General features: G+C 50.6%; 1 protein-coding gene across 1 annotated transcript; it reads left to right on the top strand.

The window, feature by feature from the left end:
- Positions 1-420: 420 nt before the first annotated feature.
- On the top strand, positions 421-18,803 carry ISYNA1 (inositol-3-phosphate synthase 1). Its single transcript, XM_053372350.1, has 11 exons — positions 421-510; positions 2,290-2,413; positions 3,108-3,269; positions 5,438-5,567; positions 6,160-6,353; positions 7,333-7,482; positions 9,199-9,414; positions 12,632-12,796; positions 13,691-13,804; positions 15,149-15,366; positions 18,425-18,803. Exons 2-11 carry the CDS (start codon positions 2,300-2,302, stop codon positions 18,642-18,644), a joined length of 1,683 nt encoding a protein of 560 aa, XP_053228325.1. The 5' UTR covers positions 421-510; positions 2,290-2,299; the 3' UTR covers positions 18,645-18,803.
- The last annotated feature ends 342 nt before the right edge of the window (positions 18,804-19,145 follow it).

The following is a 19,145-nucleotide window of genomic DNA, read 5'->3' as shown; positions in this document are numbered from 1 at the left end:
GATGCTCCCTCAGAGGAAGGATGGCGGTTAGATGATGCAAGCAAATTCCCCCCCCTCCTGAACGGTTCCGGGGTGGGGGGGGGCACTCTCATTCATGAAAATGCTCCAGGAAATCTGAAAACCTTGAATGCGCCCACCGTTAAAAAAAGCAGTAACAATGAGGTCAAGATTTCCTAACGCCCCCCACCCAAAAAAAGGCCACAAGGGAGGAAGGCTAACCCCGCAATGCAGAACCTTCCTGGAGAAGGGGGGGGTCTCTATCTCAATGCCAAAGGGGGGGGGTTCAGTGGCAACAGCTTCTCTACCCAAATAGGGGGCCCCCTTGGAGCACGTGGCTGGCGGGGGTGAGGGGGGGGTCTTGGGCACGGAGTGGATGGAAAATTTTTCCAGAGGGGGCGGAGCCGCGAGTGGGGAGGGGGGAGAAGAGGGATAGGCGGGTCCCGGGAAAGAATTAAGGCGCCGCCGGCAGGAGGCTGAGCGCATTGCGCAGAGCGGAGGAGCTTCGGTCAGGTGCGCCCGGGCGCGGGGCTGGGAGATGCATCACCCCAACACCGCAGCCCTTTGTCCTTGCTGGAGCCCCCCTCCCTTCGAAGATGGCCCGGGGGTGGTGGGGGGAAGGTTTGGGCTTGGAAGAGGGGGGTTGGACGCCGGGGACCCCTTTGGCGTCTCCAAGACGCCCGCTTTACCTTTTCCAGGACGCCTGGGTCCTCTTCTCTCTCTCTCTCTCTCTCTCTCTCTCTCTCTCTCTCTCCTCCTCCCACCTCTGTTCCTCCAGGACGCCTGGGTCCTCTTCCTCTTCCTCTCCACCCCCCTCTCCACCTCTGTTCTTCCAGGACGCCTGGGTCCTCTTCCTCTCTCTTCCCCTCCCTTCCTCCTTCCCTCCTTCCAGGACGCATGAGTCCTCTCTCTCTCTTTCTTTCTTTCTTTCTTTCTTTCTTTCTTTCTTTCTTTCTCTCTCTCTCTCTCTCTCTCTCTCTCTCTCTCTCCCCCACTCCCACCTCTGTTCCTCCAGGACGCCTGGGTCCTCTCGTCCTCTCTCTCTCTCTCTCTCTCTCTCTCTCCCTCCCTCCTTCCCTCCCTCCCTTCCTCCTTCCCTCCTTCCAAGACGCATGGGTCCTCCCTCCAGGACACCTGGGTCCTCTTCATCTCCCTCCCTCCCTCCACCTCTGTTCCTCCAGGACGCCTGGGTCCTCTTCCTCTTCCTTTTCCTCTCCCCCACCACTCTCCACCTCCGTTCCTCCAGGACGCCTGGGTCCCCCCTCCCTTCCTCCTTCCCTCCTTCCAAGACGCATGGGTCCTCCCTCCAGGACGCCTGGGTCCTCTTTATCTCCCTCCCTCCCTCCCTCCACCTCTGTTCCTCCAGGACCCCTGGGTCCGTCTTCTCTCTCTCCCTCTCCCTCCCCCCACCCCCGGACGCCTGGGTCCCTTTCCCCTCCTGCTTTGGAAAGGGAGGCGCTGCATCCCCCGGGGAGCTTGAGGGGGCCTTCCTCCAGGTTTCAAAGACCTCTTTGCCTTTTTTTTTTCTCCTAAATTGTCTAGATCAGATGAAGAAGGGAGGGGGGAGTCGGACACCTGGGTCCCATCCCCCCAGCGTTGCCACTTAGTTAATAATTGGACAGTGCGGTGTGGTTATTTCTTACAGCAATGTAAAAATGCAATGTTTAAATCTGTTAAAACCATTTAGGGTGGGTGGGCCGGTGACCTCAACTGGCAGTCTGGGGGGGGGGAGGGATGTTTCTCGGACACCTGGGTCCGCCCCACCCCCCTTTCCACTCTTGTTTTCCTCCCCATGTTTCCCCAAGATTTATTTTTCCTGTCCTAATGGAGCCACGCCAGTGGCGTAGCGTGGGTTGTCAGCACCCGGGGCAAGGCAAGTAATTTGCGCCCCCTAACCCGTGGATTTGCGCCCCCTAACCCTAACCCCAGATGTTGCGCCCGGTGCGGCCGGCCCCCCTGCACCCCCCACGCTACGCCACTGAGCCACGCCATAACGATTCCCGTTCCTCTTCCTGCCGTGCCTCTGCATGAGTCTCTGTTCAGGCTTCTTCCGCCTTCTGAGTGCTGGGATTGGCTCCTTGCCCTTTCACTCCCCCTTTCCGGCACAGAGACTCTGCAGAAACACCTCTGCCCTTTTCCTTCCTGCATTCCTCCATCCATCCGTCCGGAACAGGAACTCGCACAGAGAGACGCATCCCTCACTGTGTGCTTCCGCAGAAGGCAGAGCAAAGTGTCCCTTAGGGAGATTGAAGCGGCTGCCAGCTATTTAATTTCGCCCTCTTTCTCCCCCAGAACAAACATCATGACATCCCCGTTTTTGGTCGAGAGCCCGGACGTCAAGTACACCCCAGATTTCATTGAGGCCAGATACAGCTACCCCACAGCTCAAGTCTGCCAGGAAAACGGGGTGACCAAGGTATGGTATAAAATGGGGAATGGAGGGGGGGACCTCAAGATGGGTGAGTTGAATGAAGGAGTAGAGGTGAAGGGGGCATCAGATGTTCCTTAAACAGCTCCACACCAATTCGAACTATCTGGCAGTGTACAGAGGTACAGTGATACCTCTGGTTAAGTACTTAATTCATTCCGGAGGTCCGTTCTTAACCTGAAACTGTTCTTAACCTGAAGCACTACTTTAGCTAATGGTGCCTCCTGCTGCTGCCGCGCCGCCGGAGCACGATTTCTGTTCTCATCCTGAAGCAAAGTTCTTAACCTGAGGGACTATTTCTGGGTTAGTGGAGTCTAACCTGAAGCGTCTGTAACCCGGGGTACCACTGTATATGGCTGGCGGGCATGCAGCTTCCTTCCCAAGTCTTCACGGGAGTAGAGTGATCCCCTCAGAGGCTTGGGAAAAGGTCAACAAGTTGACAACTCTGGGAAACGGGTGGGGGGCAGAAGGATCTTTGCACCACAGTGCCAGATATGCTTAAGACGGCCCTGACGCTGTCCCACCATCTCGTCCTCTGTCGTCCCCTTCTCCTTGCGCCCTCCATCTTTCCCAACATCAGGGTCTTTTCCAGGGAGTCTTCTCTTCTCATGAGGCGGCCAAAGTAGTGGAGCCTTAGCTTCAGGATCTGTCCTGACATTCTTCTGCATTGTCACTCCCGCAGGTGAAGCCATCCTCCACCAATGTCGTTTTCCGCACGGAGAGGCGTGTCCCCAAGCTGGGCGTGATGCTCGTCGGCTGGGGCGGGAACAACGGATCCACGGTGACAGCTGCTGTCTTAGCCAATCGCCTGGGCCTCTCCTGGATGACCAAGACGGGACGGAAGGCGAGTGTAACTGGGGGCCGCTATCGGGCTTTATGTGGCAACGAGTTCCTTGGCACAAGGGCTAAAAGCGAGAGCGATGGAAATTTCATTTCGGGCCAAGTCTGACTAGCATTTTGGTATCTTTCGCTCTATAAGACGCACCAGACCACAAGACGCACCTAGTTTTTGGAGGAGGAAAACAAGAAAAAATATATTCTGAATCTCAGAAGCCAGAACAGCAAGAGGGATCGCTGCGCAGTGAAAGCAGCAATCCCTCTTGCTGTTCTGGCTTCTGGGATAGCTGCGCAGCCTGCATTCGCTCCATAAGACGCACACACATTTCCCCTTACTTTTTAGGAGGGAAAAAGTGAGTCTTATAGAGCAAAAAATACAGTAGATAAAATCTTTATTTGCCTCAGCCACAGCAAAGGAATCAAATGCAATCAAATACAGATCTAGTTGGCTATACAAAATACATTCTGAGAACTTACTATACAAATGAAAGAGTTGATAACTGCCCTTGACTACAAATATAGCATATGAACGAGTGGAGCTTTCCTTAAAGGTAAAGGTAAAGGTACCCCTGCCCGTACGGGCCAGTCTTGACAGACTCTAGGGTTGTGCGCTCATCTCACTCTAGAGGCCGGGAGCCAGCGCTGTCCACAGACACTTCCGGGTCACATGGCCAGCGTGACGAAGCTGCATCTGGTGAGCCAGTGCAGCACACGGAACGCCGTTTACCTTCCCGCTGGTAAGCGGTCCCTATTTATCTACTTGCACCCGAGGGTGCTTTCGAACTGCTAGGTTGGCAGGCGCTGGGACCGAACAACGGGAGCGCACCCCGCCGCAGGGATTCGAACCGCCGACCTTTTGATCGGCAAGTCCTAGGTGCTGAGGCTTTAACCCACAGCGCCACCCGCGTCCCGCGGAGCTTTCCTTACTAGGCGTTAAACTGGTTAGGGAACCTTTGACTCTCCAGATGTTGGTGAACTGCAAATCCCATCAGCTAGGGATGATGGGAGTTGTAGTTCAGCCATACTGGAGGGCCAAAGTTTCCTCGCACCTGATCAAGATAACCTCTGGGAAGATCACAAGTGGAGAGGGAGAGGCAGAGAGTCTCTAAGGTTACCAGATTTTTTTCAATTAATCCAGGGACACTTCAACTTCCTACTAAAAAGATGGATTTTGTCAGGGAACTGATTTGTAAATCCGGGGATGTCTGGTAACCTTACCCCAAGGGTCATAATCCAACCCCCCTCACTGCAATGTAGAAATCACCACCATTTTTTATTTTTGGCTCTCCGGCAACTAACATTCCAAGGTAGACTGCTGCTGAATAGGGAGCTTTACCTGTTACCTAACTAATTTGTAAATCCGGGGACCATCTCTCACTTCCCTACATCACTACTGGGAAAACCATAGCTTTAACTATACGGACCTTTGTTGGCAAGGTGGTGTCTCTGCTTTTTAATGTGCTGTCTGGGTTTGCCATCGCCTTTCTCCCAAGAAGCAGGCGTCTTTTAATTTCATGGCTGCTGTCACCATCTGCAGTGATCATGGAGCCCAAGAAAGTAAAATCTCTCACTGCCTCCATTTCTTCCCCTTCTGTTTGCCAGGAGGTGATGGGCCCAGTGGCCATGATCTTTGTTTTTTTGATGTTGAGCTTCAAACCATGTTTTGCACTCTCCTCTTTCACCCTCATTAAAATGTTCTTTAATTCTTCCTCACTTTCTGCCATCAAGGTTGTGTCATCTGCATATCTGAGGTTGTTGATATTTCTTCCGTCAATCTTAATTCCGGCTTGGGATTCATCCAGCCCAGCCTTTTGCATGATGAATTCTGCATATAAGTTAAATAAGCAGGGAGACAAAATACAGCCTTGTCGTACTCCTTTCCCAATTTTGAACCCATCAGTTGTTCCATATCCAGTTCTAACTGTAGCTTCTTGTCCCACATAGAGATTTCTCAGGAGACAGATGAGGTGATCAGGCACTCCCATTTCTTTAAGAACTTGCCATAGTTTGCTGTGGTCGACACAGTCAAAGGCTTTTGCATAGTCAATAAAGCAGAAGTAGATGTATTTCTGGAACTTTGCTGGGTACCCACCCTGAATCGGGAAGGTTGTAGGCTGAAGTTCTGAGCCGAGATCTCGACGTTTCTAATAGGTCTCCTTCCTTTCTCTCTCCTAGCATGCGAATTATTATGGATCTCTCTTGCAAGCTTCCACCGTTTGTCTGGGCAGCGGGCCAACCGGCGACATCTACATCCCTTTCCGGGATCTTCTTCCAATGGTACACCCCAATGATATCGTCTTTGACGGTAAGTGCTGGGTTCGAATCTCCCCGGATGTAGCCAGGATTTGGCCGCCGGAAACGGCGTCTGGGCAGAAATTGCTTAAATGTTATTTACAGATAAATTAAAGGTAAAGGGACCCCTGACCATTAGGTCCAGTCGCAAACGACTCTGGGGTTGCGACGCTCATCTCGCTTTATTAGCCGAGGGAGCCGGCGTACAGCTTCCGGGACATGTGGTCAGCATGACTAAGCTGCTTCTGGCGAACCAGAGCAGCGCATGTGGTCAGCATGACTAAGCTGCTTCTGGCGAACCAGAGCAGCGCACGGAAACGCCGTTTACCTTCCCGCTGAGCGGTACCTATTTATCTACTTGCACTTTGACATGCTTTCGAACTGCTAGGTTGGCAGGAGCAGGGACCGAGCAACGGGAGCTCACCCCATCGCGGGGATTTGAACCGCCGACCTTCTGATCGGCAAGTCCTAGGCTCTGTGGTTTAACCCACAGCGCCACCCGCATCCCATGACCCCTGCCTTACATAGCTCTAAGGTATTGGGGGTCCGGTATATTCACAGTGTGTCCATTCGTGTGACCGCCTTGCCCTTTTTCCTCCCGCTAGGCTGGGACATCTCTTCATTGAACCTGGCGGACGCCATGCACCGGGCGCAAGTCCTCGACTGGGCACTGCAAGAGCAGCTGCGCCCCCACATGGAGGACCTGAAGCCAAGGGCCTCCATCTACATCCCCAAGTTTATCGCGGACAACCAGGAGGAGAGAGCCGACAACATCCTGACGGGAACCATAGCGCAGCAGGTGGGCGCTTGGGACCAGCGGGTGCGGGGCTCCCAGCTGCTGGCATTGCCCCTCGTGATGGATCCAGACCTCCTGGGCTGTTCTGTGCGCAGGATAGCTCTGCAAAGTTCGGGTTTATTACAATGTCCTGGGTTCAATTCCTGCAGCGTCGCCTGGGAGAGAAACGCCGCCAATCCGTGTTTGCCAAACTGGGTTAGATGGCCCACGGGGTTTGACTTGGCCTAAAGCAACGTTCTCCGATTTTAAACCAGTTGTTTATTCAGAAGCTTGAAGACTTGTCTTAATTTCTAAGGGAGGAACCGCAGCTCAGCTGTTCAACATCCCATAATGCTCCTGGGGAAAACTCCCTTGTCAGAAACCCTGGATAGCTGCTGTCAGCCAGTGTATACAATACTGGCCTATGTGGACCTTTGTAGGAGGCGTTTTTTCCTATATTCCCACTTAAAACGACCCCTTTTATTCAAAACCACGAGAACTGCGATCGTAGGTTTTGTAATAATAATAATAATAATAATAATAATAATAATAATAATAATAATTTTATTTATGCCCCGCCCTCCCCGGCCAAAACTGGGCTCAGAGCAGCTAACATCAGATATATAACATCTTACCATAAAATCAAGCAATCAGTTAAAATACATCCTAAAATGAAATCAGAATCAAAGTGAAATCTAATCAGATGGCAACCCACAAATTAGGGACGGGAACCTTAAATGCTTCGATTCCTAAAAAAAGGAACGGTCCCATAGGGCAGTAATGGATCACCTGCTTTGGATGTGATCTCTTCGGGTTCAGAAGTACCACTGGATCCATCCCCTTGCCTGAAATCCCAGCAAGTTGCGGCTGCCAGTCAGTGCGGGCAGCTAGATGGACTTAGCTGGCTCCTCAAGGCATCCCAGGGATGCGTTCGCCATTTTGGGTTGGGAAATGACATTGTAGCATGCCTGGTCAATCTCCTCCCCTCCTCCCCTTTACTTAGATGGCCCAGATCCGACAAGATATCCGGGACTTCAAGAATTCCAGCGGGGTAGACAAAGTGATTGTGCTCTGGACGGCAAACACAGAGTGCTTTTGTGACGCCCAGCCCGGTGTGAATGACACAGCGGACAACTTACTCCAAGCCATCGAGGTAAGTTGCCCAAATACCTCCCTTTACCTTCCTCCTCTTTAATCTGCACCGCTTTTCCTGAGCCTTCTACTTCAATTGTTTTTTTTTTTAATAATTAATTTTTATTCAAATTTCCAATAACCATTCCAATTACAATTTAACATCCAATTTAACTTATACATCTTGTAGACTTCCATCAGCCTATCTGACAATTTCCATATTTATCACAACTTTTCACATTCCTTAAATTTATGTTGCACTTTAACAATCCTTATTTTATCTTTTCCTTTAAGCGACATTCCTATCTATTCTTTTCACAGAGCTTCCTGAAATCCAACAAGCGTTATTTCCTGATCACACACAGTTTTGATATACTCTGTAAATTTGTTCCAGTCCTCGGTGAATCTCTGATCGCGTTGGTTTCGAATTTTACACGTTAATTTGTCCATTTCTGCATATTCCATCAATTTCATTCTCCATTCTTCCCTCGTTGGCATTTCTTCCTGTTTCCATTTTTGGGCCATCAAAATTCTGGCTGCTGTAACTGCATATCTAAATAACTTCACATCTTTCTTTTCAACATCATTACCTAATATGCCTAGTAACAATGCTTCTGGTTTCTTAACAAATTCTACTTCAATTGTTGGTTGGTTTGTTTTTAAATGAATTGCAGGGTCCTTTTTCTGCAAAGCGAGTCCAAACTTCCCTTGGCTCCCAAACTTCCCTTGGCTCCCGAGTGAGCGATGGAGCCATGGGAAAGGCAAGGGGTCCATGGGAAACTGAAGTTCTGCAAAGGAGTTGGCAGCCATTTTGGGGACGGCGTTTCTCCAAATTGTGGTTGGGGGGACATATCTGTGGCCCCCCAGACCTTGCAGGACCCAGGCTTCCACAGCTGTTGCCATCATCATCTCTGACGGGGGGCTGTTGCGAGTGCGAGTCCTGCAACTTCAAAAGGGCCACAGGCGCTCGCCTTCCCTGATCTGAGGATTTTTTCCCTCTCAGGAAAGGGAAGGTCTTTTCTAAAGAGCAGGGGTCGCCAACCTAAGATGCAACCCACGGAGGCCTTCTAAGCGGTCCACAAGCCGCCCCCCAAATGAGCCGTCTGCTTGGCGAGCCCCGACGCGCTGCGCTAAACTGGCGCAGCGCAGGGACTCTCTTCCGCGGCTCTGGAAATTGCGCCTGCACATGTCTGTGCCGCCGGAAATTGCTTCTGCGCATGCCCAGATGCCGAAAATCGCTTCTGCGCAGGTGCGATTTTCGGCATCTGGGCATGCGCAGACGCGATTTCCAATGTCTCGCTGCGCCGGCCCGGCCCACGGACGATCTCCGTGGGATTGATCTGGCCCATGCCTGGTAAGCCTTGCCGACCCCTGCTGAAGAGAAACACTCGCCCGACTCTCATATAACAGGGATGCTTGCAAAAGCCCAAATGTGTCGCTGCAGGACAGAACCCAGCAAGTTCCTAGTCCCTGGGGTGTATGGTTTTAGGGAGAGGGGATCTAGGGTCATCTAGCCCAACCCCCTACAACACAGGATTTTTTTTTGCCCAACCTGAGACTCGAACCCACAACCCAGAGATTGAGAGTGAGGGATCTTGCTGTCCGCCGAGAGTTGGGATCTAGAGGCTCTCCCCAGTGAGTTTCTGTGGTTATGGGGTGGGAAAGGCGCCCCCCAAGACATCTTCTGCCTTGCCGCCCATCAAACCCCCCTTTTCCTCTTCCTTTTTTGGGGGTCCAGTGCGGCCTGGACGTCTCCCCCTCCACCCTCTTTGCCGTCGCCAGCATCTTGGAGGGGTGCAGCTACATCAACGGCTCCCCCCAGAACACCTTCCTCCCGGGGGTCATCCAACTGGCGGTCCAACGCCGCGTCTTCATCGTCGGCGATGACTTCAAGTCCGGTCAGACGAAGATGAAGTCGGTGCTGGTGGATTTCCTAATCAGCTCTGGGATTAAGGTGAGCCGCTTAACCCAAAAGGTCCTAAGGAAATTTCCCCAGCCATTCTCTTTTTGTTGGGTTGCTGTCTTCTTTCCAATAGGGGAAACTTTGCAAGTACAGTGGTGCCTCGCAAGACGAAATTAATTCGTTCCGCAAGTTTTTTCTTCTTGCGAGTTTTTCGTCTTGCGAAGCACGGTTTCCCATAGGAATGCATTGAAAATCAATCAATGCGTTCCTATGGAAACCGCCTTCAGACCAGGTCCGGGGACAGTCTGTCCCCCGACCTCTTCTGAAGGCTGGGGGGGGGGACAAGGGCTTTTCTTCCCACCGCCAGCCTTCAGAAGGCTGTTCTGAAGGCTGGCGGTGGGAAGAAAAGCCCTTCTCCCCACCTCCCGCCCCGCAAGCTCCGGGGACAGGAGGGCTTTCCTCCCGACCGCCAGCATTTTAAAAGCCCCGGGACAGCGGAGACTTCTCTGCTGTCCAGGACCTCTTCTGAAGGCCGGCGGTGGGTGAAAGTCTTTGCTCCCGACAGTGGCGTAGCGTGGGTTGTCAGCACCCGGGGCAAGGCAAGTAATTTGCGCCCCCTAACCCGTGGATTTGCGCCCCCTAACCCGTGGATTTGCGCCCCCTAACCCGTGGATTTGCCCTAACCCCCAGATGTTGCGCCCGGTGCGGCCGGCCCCCCCTGCACCCCCCACGCTACGCCACTGGCTCCCGATGGCCAGCATTTTAAAAGCGGTCCGGGATAGCGGGAAAGCCCTGCTATCCCGGACCGCTTTTAAAATGCTGGCGGTGGGGAGCAAAGCCTTTCGGCCCCCGCCGGCCTTCCTGGACCTCTTCTGAAGGCCGGCGGGGGGTGAAAGGCTTTGCTCCCCACCACCAGCATTTAAAAGAGGTCCCCGGAGATTTCCCTATGGGCTTTCTTCTTGCGAAGCAAGCCCATAGGGAAATTCGTCTTGCGGAACGACTCAAAAACGAAAAACTCTTTCGTCTTGCAAGTTTTTCGTTTTGCGAGGCGTTCGTCTTGCGAGGCACCACTGTACCTGGAACTAGCAAAACCGACGGATATAATAAGGAGGAAATCCAAAACCATGGTTATGAAGCAATGGGAGTTCTTAAATGATTACCGTATTTTTCGCTCTATAAGACGCACCAGACCACAAGACGCACCTAGTTTTTGGAGGAGGAAAACAAGAAAAAAAACATTCTGAATCTCAGAAGTCAGAACAGCAAGAGGGATCGCTGCACAGTGAAAGCCGCAATCCCTCTTGCTGTTCTGGCTTCTGGGATAGCTGCGCAGCCTGCATTCGCTCCGTAAGACGCACACACATTTCCCCTTACTTTTCAGGAGGGGAAAAGTGAGTCTTATAGAGCAAAAAATATGGTATTTACAAAACCAGGGCTCGACTACAAAAACCTGCTTGTGTTTAGAATATTCTTGTGCGTAATATAAAAAATACAAAGTGAGACATGAAGGAAATCCAAAGGGAAAATATGAAGAACGAACGGATTATAAAAAACGCGTGAGGCAAACGGTGGAAGTCTTTTAAAAACAACAACACTTTTAAAGGTAGATAAGGACAAGATGAAATTATGCAATTGAATATAAATATAGATGGGAAACGGCTATGTCTAGTGAATGCTTATCTACTTTTTAAAATTTTCACCTATGATTCTTTTCTTTTACTTCTTTATTTTTTCTTTGTTATTTTTTAATTTTCCCCCGATATCTTTCCTTTCATTTCACTCCTTTATTATGAACAGCATTTTATAGAGGTATAAATAACTGTAAATATGAAAAGAGGCAAAGTATTCTCTAATTTTTTTCCCTTGGTTATATGTATTTTCTTTTTCCTTTGTATTTTCTTTGGTTGTAAATATGTATGTTTTCTAATTTGTACTTAATAATAATAATAATAATAAGGTCCTAAGGAAACGTCAAAACCATCCCTTGATCCAGCTGCTATTGCCTCTGGACCCTTCTATCGCTGGCGTGGCGCCCCCAAAACATTGCCCAGAAGTGACTCTTGATACAGAAACGAGAGCAGTAGGGAGATCTGTCCACAGGAGTCTCTGCTGACCCCTAGCTTGACCCTTGGGGCAGCCAAACTGGCTTGACTGGTTCCAAACAGGAGTGCTTAACCGCCTCTCGAACCAGGAGAAGGTAGCTGTTAGGTGTCCGTTTTGCGACAGTCCCACTTTGCGATTTATTTGAGCTGTTTCCTGAGGCCTAGCAACTTTGTGTGGTTTAAGTAATACGAATAGTAATGATTTTATCATTTAAACGCCACCCAGCGGACTGACCTAGTCACTCTGGGCGGATGCCAGCAAAATACTAAAAACATGATAAAACATCAAACGTTAAAAACTTCCCTAAGCAGGGCTGCCTTCGGGTGTCTTCTAAAAGTCAGATAGTTGTTTATTTCCTTGACATCTGCTGAGTGGGCGTTCCACAGGGAGGGCGCCACCACCGAGAAGGCCCTGTGCCTGGTTCCCTGTAACCTCACTTCTCGCAGGGGGGAACCGCCAGAAGGCCCTTGGAGCTGGACTTCAGTGTCCGGGCTGGACGATGGAGGTGGAGATGCTCCTTCAGGTGTACTGGGCCATTTAGGGCTTTCAAGGTCAGCACCAACACTTTGAATTGTGCTCGGAAACGTACTGGGAGCCAATGTAGGTCTTGCAAGACCGGTGTTATGTGGTCTTGGCGGCTGCTCCCAGTCCCCAGTCTAGCTGCCACATTCTGGATTAGTTGTAGTTTCTGAGTCACCTTCAAAGGTAGCCCCACATAGAGTGCATTGCAGTAGTCCAAGCGGGAGATAACTAGAGCATGCACCACTTTGGCAAGACAGTCTGTGGGCAGGCAGGGTCTCATCCTGCGTACCATACTGGGAGCCAGTGAAGGTCTTTTAGGACCGGTGCTATACATTCCAAGTGTGGATTAGTTGCCGTTTCCGAGTCGCCTTCAAAGTGAGCCCCACGTAGAGCGCATGGCAGTAGTCCAAGTGGGAGATAACCAGAGCATGGACCGCTCTGGCGAGACCATGCGCAGGCAGGGAGGGTCTCCGATGGAGCTGGTGGACACAGAATGGACATGCGCCTCCATGGATAGCTGTGAGTCCAAAATGACCCCCAGGCTGCGCACCTGGTCCTTCAGGAGCACAGTTACCCTGTTTGGGACCAGGGAATCCTGCAAGCCAAGCCTCTCATTGCTGCCCGCCTCTCTCTCCGGTTCCAGCCCGTCTCCATCGTCAGCTACAACCACCTTGGCAACAATGATGGGAAGAATCTTTCTGCCCCTGCCCAGTTTCGCTCCAAGGAGATCTCAAAGAGCAACGTTGTGGACGACATGGTACAGTCGAATCCCATCCTCTACGGGTCCGGCGAGCGCCCAGACCATTGTGTGAGTAGGGGCGGAGGGTGGTCAACATTTGCCCTGTGCCTTCCTGCACCAGGCTAGGGCAAGGCTTGGATGCTGCAAGGAAAATAGTAATAATAATAATAATTTATTATTTATACCCCGCCCATCTGGCTGAGTTTCCCCAGCCACTCTGGGCGGCTCCCAATCGAGTGTTAAAAACAATACAGCATTAAATATTTAAAAACTTCCCTAAACAGGGCTGCCTTCAGATGTCTTTTAAAGATAGGATAGCTGCTTATTTCCTTCACATCTGAAGGAAGGTAGGGCGGGTGCCACTACCGAGAAGGCCCTCTGCCTGGTTCCCTGTAACCTCACTTCTCGCAATGAGGGAACTGCCAGAAGGCCCTTGGTGCTGGATCTCTGCGTCCGGGCTGAACGATGGAGGTGGAGACGCTCCTTCGAGGATACTGGGCCGTTTAGAGCTTTAAAGGTCAGCACCAACACTTTGAATTGTGCTCAGAAACGTACTGGGAGCCAATGCAGATCTCTCAGGACCGGTGTTACGTGGTCCTGGCAGCCACTCCCAGTCACCAGTCTGGCAGCCGCATTCTGGATTAATTGCAGTTTCCGGGTCACCTTCAAAGGTAGCCTCATGTAGAGCGCATGGCAGTAGTCCAAGCGGGAGATAACCAGAGCATGCACCACTCTGGCCAGACAGTCCGCGGGCAGGTAGGGTCTCATCCTGCGTACCAGATGGAGCTGGTAGACAGTTGCCCTGGACACAGAACTAACTTTTGCCTCCATGGACAGCTGTGAGTCCAAAATGACTCCCAGGCTGCGCACCTGGTCCTTCAGGGGCACAGTCACCCCATTCAGAACCTGGATTGTTGTCCCTGTTTCCTGACCAGCGCCAATTCCCCTCCTCTCCCTGGACAGGTGGTGATCAAATATGTCCCCTACGTTGGCGACAGCAAGCGGGCTCTGGATGAATATACCTCTGAGATTGCAATGGGCGGCACGAGCACCATAGTCATTCACAACGTCTGCGAGGTGCGTGAGGAATGGCGCCGGGAGCGGATGAGGAAGTGGGGAGTGTTGTTCCCTACTCCAAGTCCCCATTTGGACGAAGAGAGCTAGAAAACGAGCGGCTAAGGTTCACAGGCTATGAAGGACTTGCTCTCAAATTTTCTTGACAGCTGCATGAACTACTGTATTTTTCGCTCTATAAGACGCACCAGACCACAAGACGCACCTAGTTTTTGGAGGAGGAAAACAAGAAAAAAAGTATTCTGAATCTCAGAAGCCAGAACAGCAAGAGGGATCCCTGCGCAGCGAAAGCAGCAATCCCTCTTGCTGTTCTGGCTTCTGGGATAGCTGCACAGCCTGCATTCGCTCCATAAGACACACACACATTTCCCCTTACTTTTTAGGAGGGAAAAAGTGAGTCTTATAGAGCAAAAAATACGGTATTATATCTAGGAAGCGGAAGGGGCAAACAAAATAGCAGGGAGGATTGGTATATATATAGAGGTGTGGGATATAGTATTGATGATAACATGTGTGGTTAAGGCAGCCTTTCTCAACCTGTGGGTGCCCAGATGTTGCTGGACTACAACTCCCATCCTCCCTGAGCTACGGCCTTGCTAGCTAGGGGTGATGGGAGTTGTAGTTCAACAACATCTGGGGACTCACAGGCTGAGAAAGGCTGCGTTAAGGCAAGGCGGGAAATACACAGGGTAAATGATTTGGAGGAGATGTGGGAGGTGTTTGTGGAATTTGTACTGTTAAAACAGAAAGGGGTCAAACCATTGCAAGAGGTGTTGAAATTTTGGGAGGTTGGATAGTTACAGTGGAATGGTATTTATTTATGATTATTACTTTGTCAAAATAGGGACCCGGGTGGCGCTGTGGGTTAAACCACAGAGCCTAGGGCTTGCTGATCAGAAGGTCGGCGGTTCGAATCCCTACCACAGGGTGAGCTCCCGTTGCTCGGTCCCTGCTCCTGCCAACCTAGCAGTTCGAAAGCACCTCAAAGTGCAAGTAGATAAATAGGCACCACTTCAGTGGGAAGGTAAACGGCATTTCCGTGCGCTGCTCTGGTTCGCCAGAAGTGGCTTAGTCCTGCTGGCCACATGACCTGGAAGCTGTACGCCGGCTCCCTCGGCCAATAAAGCGAGATGAGCGCCGCAACCCCAGAGTCGGCCACGACTGGACCTAATGGTCAGGGGTCCCTTTACCTTTACCTTACTTTGTCAAAGTAATAAAATATTGGGGGGAGGGGAGAGATAACGAGCGGCTATTTTCAAGCTGGGGAGACAGGTGCGAATTATCGCGTCCGAGGGGGACGGTTTGGAACAACATGGCAAATCTTTCCTGCTGCTCCCATCTCTGTAGGATTCCTTACTGGCCAGCCCTATAATCTTGGATTTGGTGATCCTGGCTGAACTCTGCGAACGGATCCGAGTGACCGTCGAGGGCGACTCGGAGCCTGAGCCGCTTCACAGCATCTTGTCTCTCCTGGGTTTCCTCTGCAAGGCTCCCCTCGTTCCCGAAGGAGCGCCGGTCGTCAACGCTTTCTTTCGCCAAAGGGCCGCCATTGAGAACCTGTTCAGGTAATCGCAGGAAACTGGGTGGTAGACGGCCTTGGTCCTCCACCTGAGGAGACCCACCGAACTGAGCAGGCGTAACTAACTTGGATCCGTTCATTGTCAGGGGGTTTGCTCTGAGAGCGACGCGGTTTGGTCTAGTGTATCAGGACGTGGCTTTAAGTAACCAAAGCAAGCTAGCTATCTTCCTATATACATATAAACGTAAGCGTGTCGTCACGCTACAGTCTCCGTAGCTGCCAATGGAAGTGTGTGCATTTGTGCACATAAACACACACACACACACACATATACTGTGGACCATGGTTTGTATTTGCCCCCTCCCAAAAACGTTTTGTTGTGTTTCAAAGCACACACACGCAATTTGCCATTTTGAGATACTTTTCCAGCTTTAAACATATTGTTACTGACCTCTCCTTTGAGTCCTCCACCATGAAGCCTTTTATATATATAATAAACTAATTTTTATTATTTTTAAAGCTTGGAAAACGAATATACAGGGCCACCCAGGCCTAAGAGTCCACATCACTGAGGCAGTGCTGACAGAATAGCCCATACTGAGCTTTTATAGATAGACCAGAGGCTTGGTTTCAGTTTCACAAAGGCCTCATAATTCCTTTCCCCTCCTTCCAAACACGTCTTCCAGGGGCTTAGCCCCCAAACCCGTTGGGTGTGTCTGAGGCTATTCCAGGTTATTCCAGGTGCAAACCAGCCCCAAATCTGGACCTTTAAAATAAATAAACCTCCCAAATATTATATCTATATGTCACCCATTTGATAGGGTTTCCCCAAGCCACTCTGAGCGGCTGCCGACAAAATAACTGAAAACACAACAGAACGTCAACCGTTAAAAAAACTTCCCTGAAAAGGTCTGCCCCTTTTGGCGATGCTCTGGTAACCATGGAAACCTCCCCTGTATCTTTTAACTCTCACCCCCCTCCAAAGGGATGAGTTGCACCAGTAACCATGGCAACCCTGGGCCTAGCAAAACCCTCATTGATTGGGGTCTCCATGGTAACCCTGTGGGGTGAGGTCTCTACAATTCTCCCTCCTTCTTTTGAGACAGACAGATGGAAAATAGGGTCTGATCCTGGCACTAGGGAGATGCTGCCAGTCAGGGTAAGGCAATACTGAACTGTATTGCTCACTGGTCTGCGGTGTCCAATTTGTTGTTGTTGAGTCGTTTAGTCGTGGCCGACTCTTTGTGACCCCCTGGACCAGAGCACACCAGGCACTCCTGTCTTCCACTGCCTCCCGCAGTTTGGTCAAACTCATGCTGGTAGCTTCGAGAACACTATCCAACCATCTTGTCCTCTGTCGTCCCCTTCTCCTTGCGCCCTCCATCTTTCCCAACATCAGGGTCTTTTCCAGGGACTCTTCTCTTCTCATGAGGTGGCCAAAGTCTTGGAGCCTCAGCTTCAGGATCTGTCCTTCCAGTGAGCACTCAGGGCTGATTTCCTTCAGAATGGAGAGGTTTGATCTTCTTGCAGTCCATGGGACTCTCAAGAGTCTCCTCCAGCACCAGAATTCAAAAGCATCCATTCTTCGGCGATCAGCCTTCTTGATGGTCCAGCTCTCACTTCCATACATCACTACTGGGGAAACCATAGCTTTAACTATACGGCCCTTTGTTGGCAAGGTGATGTCTCTGCTTTTTAAGATGCTGTCTAGGTTTGTCATTGCTTTTCTCCCAAGAAGCAGGTGTCTTTTAATTTCGTGGCTGCTGTCACCATCTGCAATGATCATGGAGCCCAAGAAAGTATAATCTCTCACTGCCTCCATTTCTTCCCCTTCTGTTTACCGGGAGGTGATGGGCCCAGTGGCCATGATCTTCGTTTCCCCCCCGTCCAATTTAAACAAGTGCTTCAGTCAGAACCAGGAGGACTGGAATCTTAGCTTATTTTAAACGCTTTGCGTGTAGATAGCTCCCTGGATAGCCACGGCTGCCAGTCCGTGCTGGCAGTAAGCTCAGCGTAAGCTCACTATAAAGGCAGCACCCTGTGTTCCCTATCCGAATCAACCATGAGAACTAGAAACTCACCTTGTTTTTAGGAATACAGTGGTACCTTGGTTCTCAAACGCCTTGGTGCTCAAACAACTTGGAAGCCAAACACTGCAAACCCGAAAGTTAAGTGTTCTGGTTTGCGAACTTTTTTTGGAAGCCGAACGTGCTCTGTTTTGAGTGTGACGCTTCCTATTTGAGTGCTACGGTGAGGTCTGTCTGTTTTTGCTATTTATTTTGCGTTTTTGTGGCTCTTTTTTGTTTTGGTTTTGGGACTGCGCAGAACTGTTCAGCTACCGATTGATTGTGTGACTGCAGTACATTGTATATTGCTTTCATTTTATGGACCAGTGGTCTCGTTAGATAGTAAAATTCATGTTAAATGGCAGTTTTAGGGGGCTGTTTTTAAAGGTCTGGAATGGATTAATCTGTTATTATTATTATTATTATTATTATTATTATTATTATTATTATTATTATTATACAGTGGTACCTCGGGTTAAGTACTTAATTTGTTCCAGAGGTCTGTTCTTAACCTGAAACTGTTCTTAACCTGAAGCACCACTTTAGCTAATGGGGCCTCCTGCTGCTGCCGTACCTCCGAAGCACGATTTCTGTTCTTATCCTGAAGCAAAGTTCTTAACCTGAAGCACTATTTCTGGGTTAGTGGAGTCTGTAACCTGAAGCGTATGTAACCTGAAGCGTATGTAACCCGAGGTACCACTATAGTAGTAATAATAATAATAATAATAATTTTATTTATATCCCGTCCTCCCCAGCCGAAGCCGGGCTCAGAGCGGCTAACAACAATAAAAGTAACACAGCATTCTAAAATCAATTCAAAATCAAATTAATGGCAACCATTGGGCTAGAGTTCTATGAGGATTTTGCATTGCTTTCTATGGGATAGCACACCTTGGTTTTGGAACGGGCTTCCGGAACGGATTAAGTTTGAGAACCTAGGTACCACTGTAAATGAGTTCGGGATTAGGGCCTTTCATTTATATCTCCTTGCACAGAAGATGCTTTGAGTGTGCAACTCGGGTTTTTCTCGCCCTACAGAGCCTGCGTGGGCCTCCCCCCACAGAACCACATGCAGCTGGAGCACAAGACCCGGAGGACGTGGCCCTGCGCCAAGCAGGCCCCCCCGATGCCTGAACCCCCAGCGACTCGGCCGCCCGCCCCCAAGAAGGCCGCCCCTCACCTGAACGGATTTGTGCGGTCGGCAGAGAGCAACGGGCACCAGCCTACCGCCAGCCACCTCCTTGGTTTGCAAAACTAGGCTGGCACACCGAATCGTGGCCAGGCCACACAGCGTGGTTAGTTTTTTTGTGGGGAGGGGGAGGGGGAATGATCCTTCTCTTTCCAACGAAAATTCAGAAGCTGCGGGTGTTTCGGGATGTCTGTTTTTTAGTTCGAAACAATAAACACTTAGCTAAGAGTCGTTCTGGTAGTTTTTGTGTGAAGGGTTTGATGGAATAATAATAATAATATTTGGGTAAAGGGGACCCCTGACCATTAGGTCCAGTCGTGACCGACTCTGGGGTTGCGGCGCTCATCTCGCTTTACTGGCCGAGGGAGCCGGCGTACAGCTTCTGGGTCATGTGGCCAGCAGGACTAAGCCGCTTCTGGTGAACCAGAGCAGCGCACGGAAACACCATTTACCATCCCGCCAGAGTGGCACCTATTTATCTACTTGCACTTTGACGTGCTTTCGAACTTCTAGGTTGGCAGGAGCAGGGACTGAGCAATGGGAGCTCAGCCCGTCACGAGGATTCAAACC

This window comes from Podarcis raffonei, chromosome 18 (genome assembly GCF_027172205.1).
Source record: "Podarcis raffonei isolate rPodRaf1 chromosome 18, rPodRaf1.pri, whole genome shotgun sequence".
NCBI lineage: Eukaryota > Metazoa > Chordata > Lepidosauria > Squamata > Lacertidae > Podarcis > Podarcis raffonei.
The sequence above is the reverse complement of the archived record's forward strand: the minus strand, read 5'-3'. Positions and strand labels throughout refer to the sequence as shown.

Coding starts and splice junctions, on each gene's coding strand:
- ISYNA1 (XM_053372350.1), top strand. CDS start 2,300: ATGACATCCCCGTTTTTGGTCGAGAGCCCGGACGTCAAGTACACCCCA. Junction 2,414..3,107: donor AGGAAAACGGGGTGACCAAG/GTATGGTATAAA, acceptor TCACTCCCGCAG/GTGAAGCCATCCTCCACCAA. Junction 15,367..18,424: donor GCCATTGAGAACCTGTTCAG/GTAATCGCAGGA, acceptor CTCGCCCTACAG/AGCCTGCGTGGGCCTCCCCC.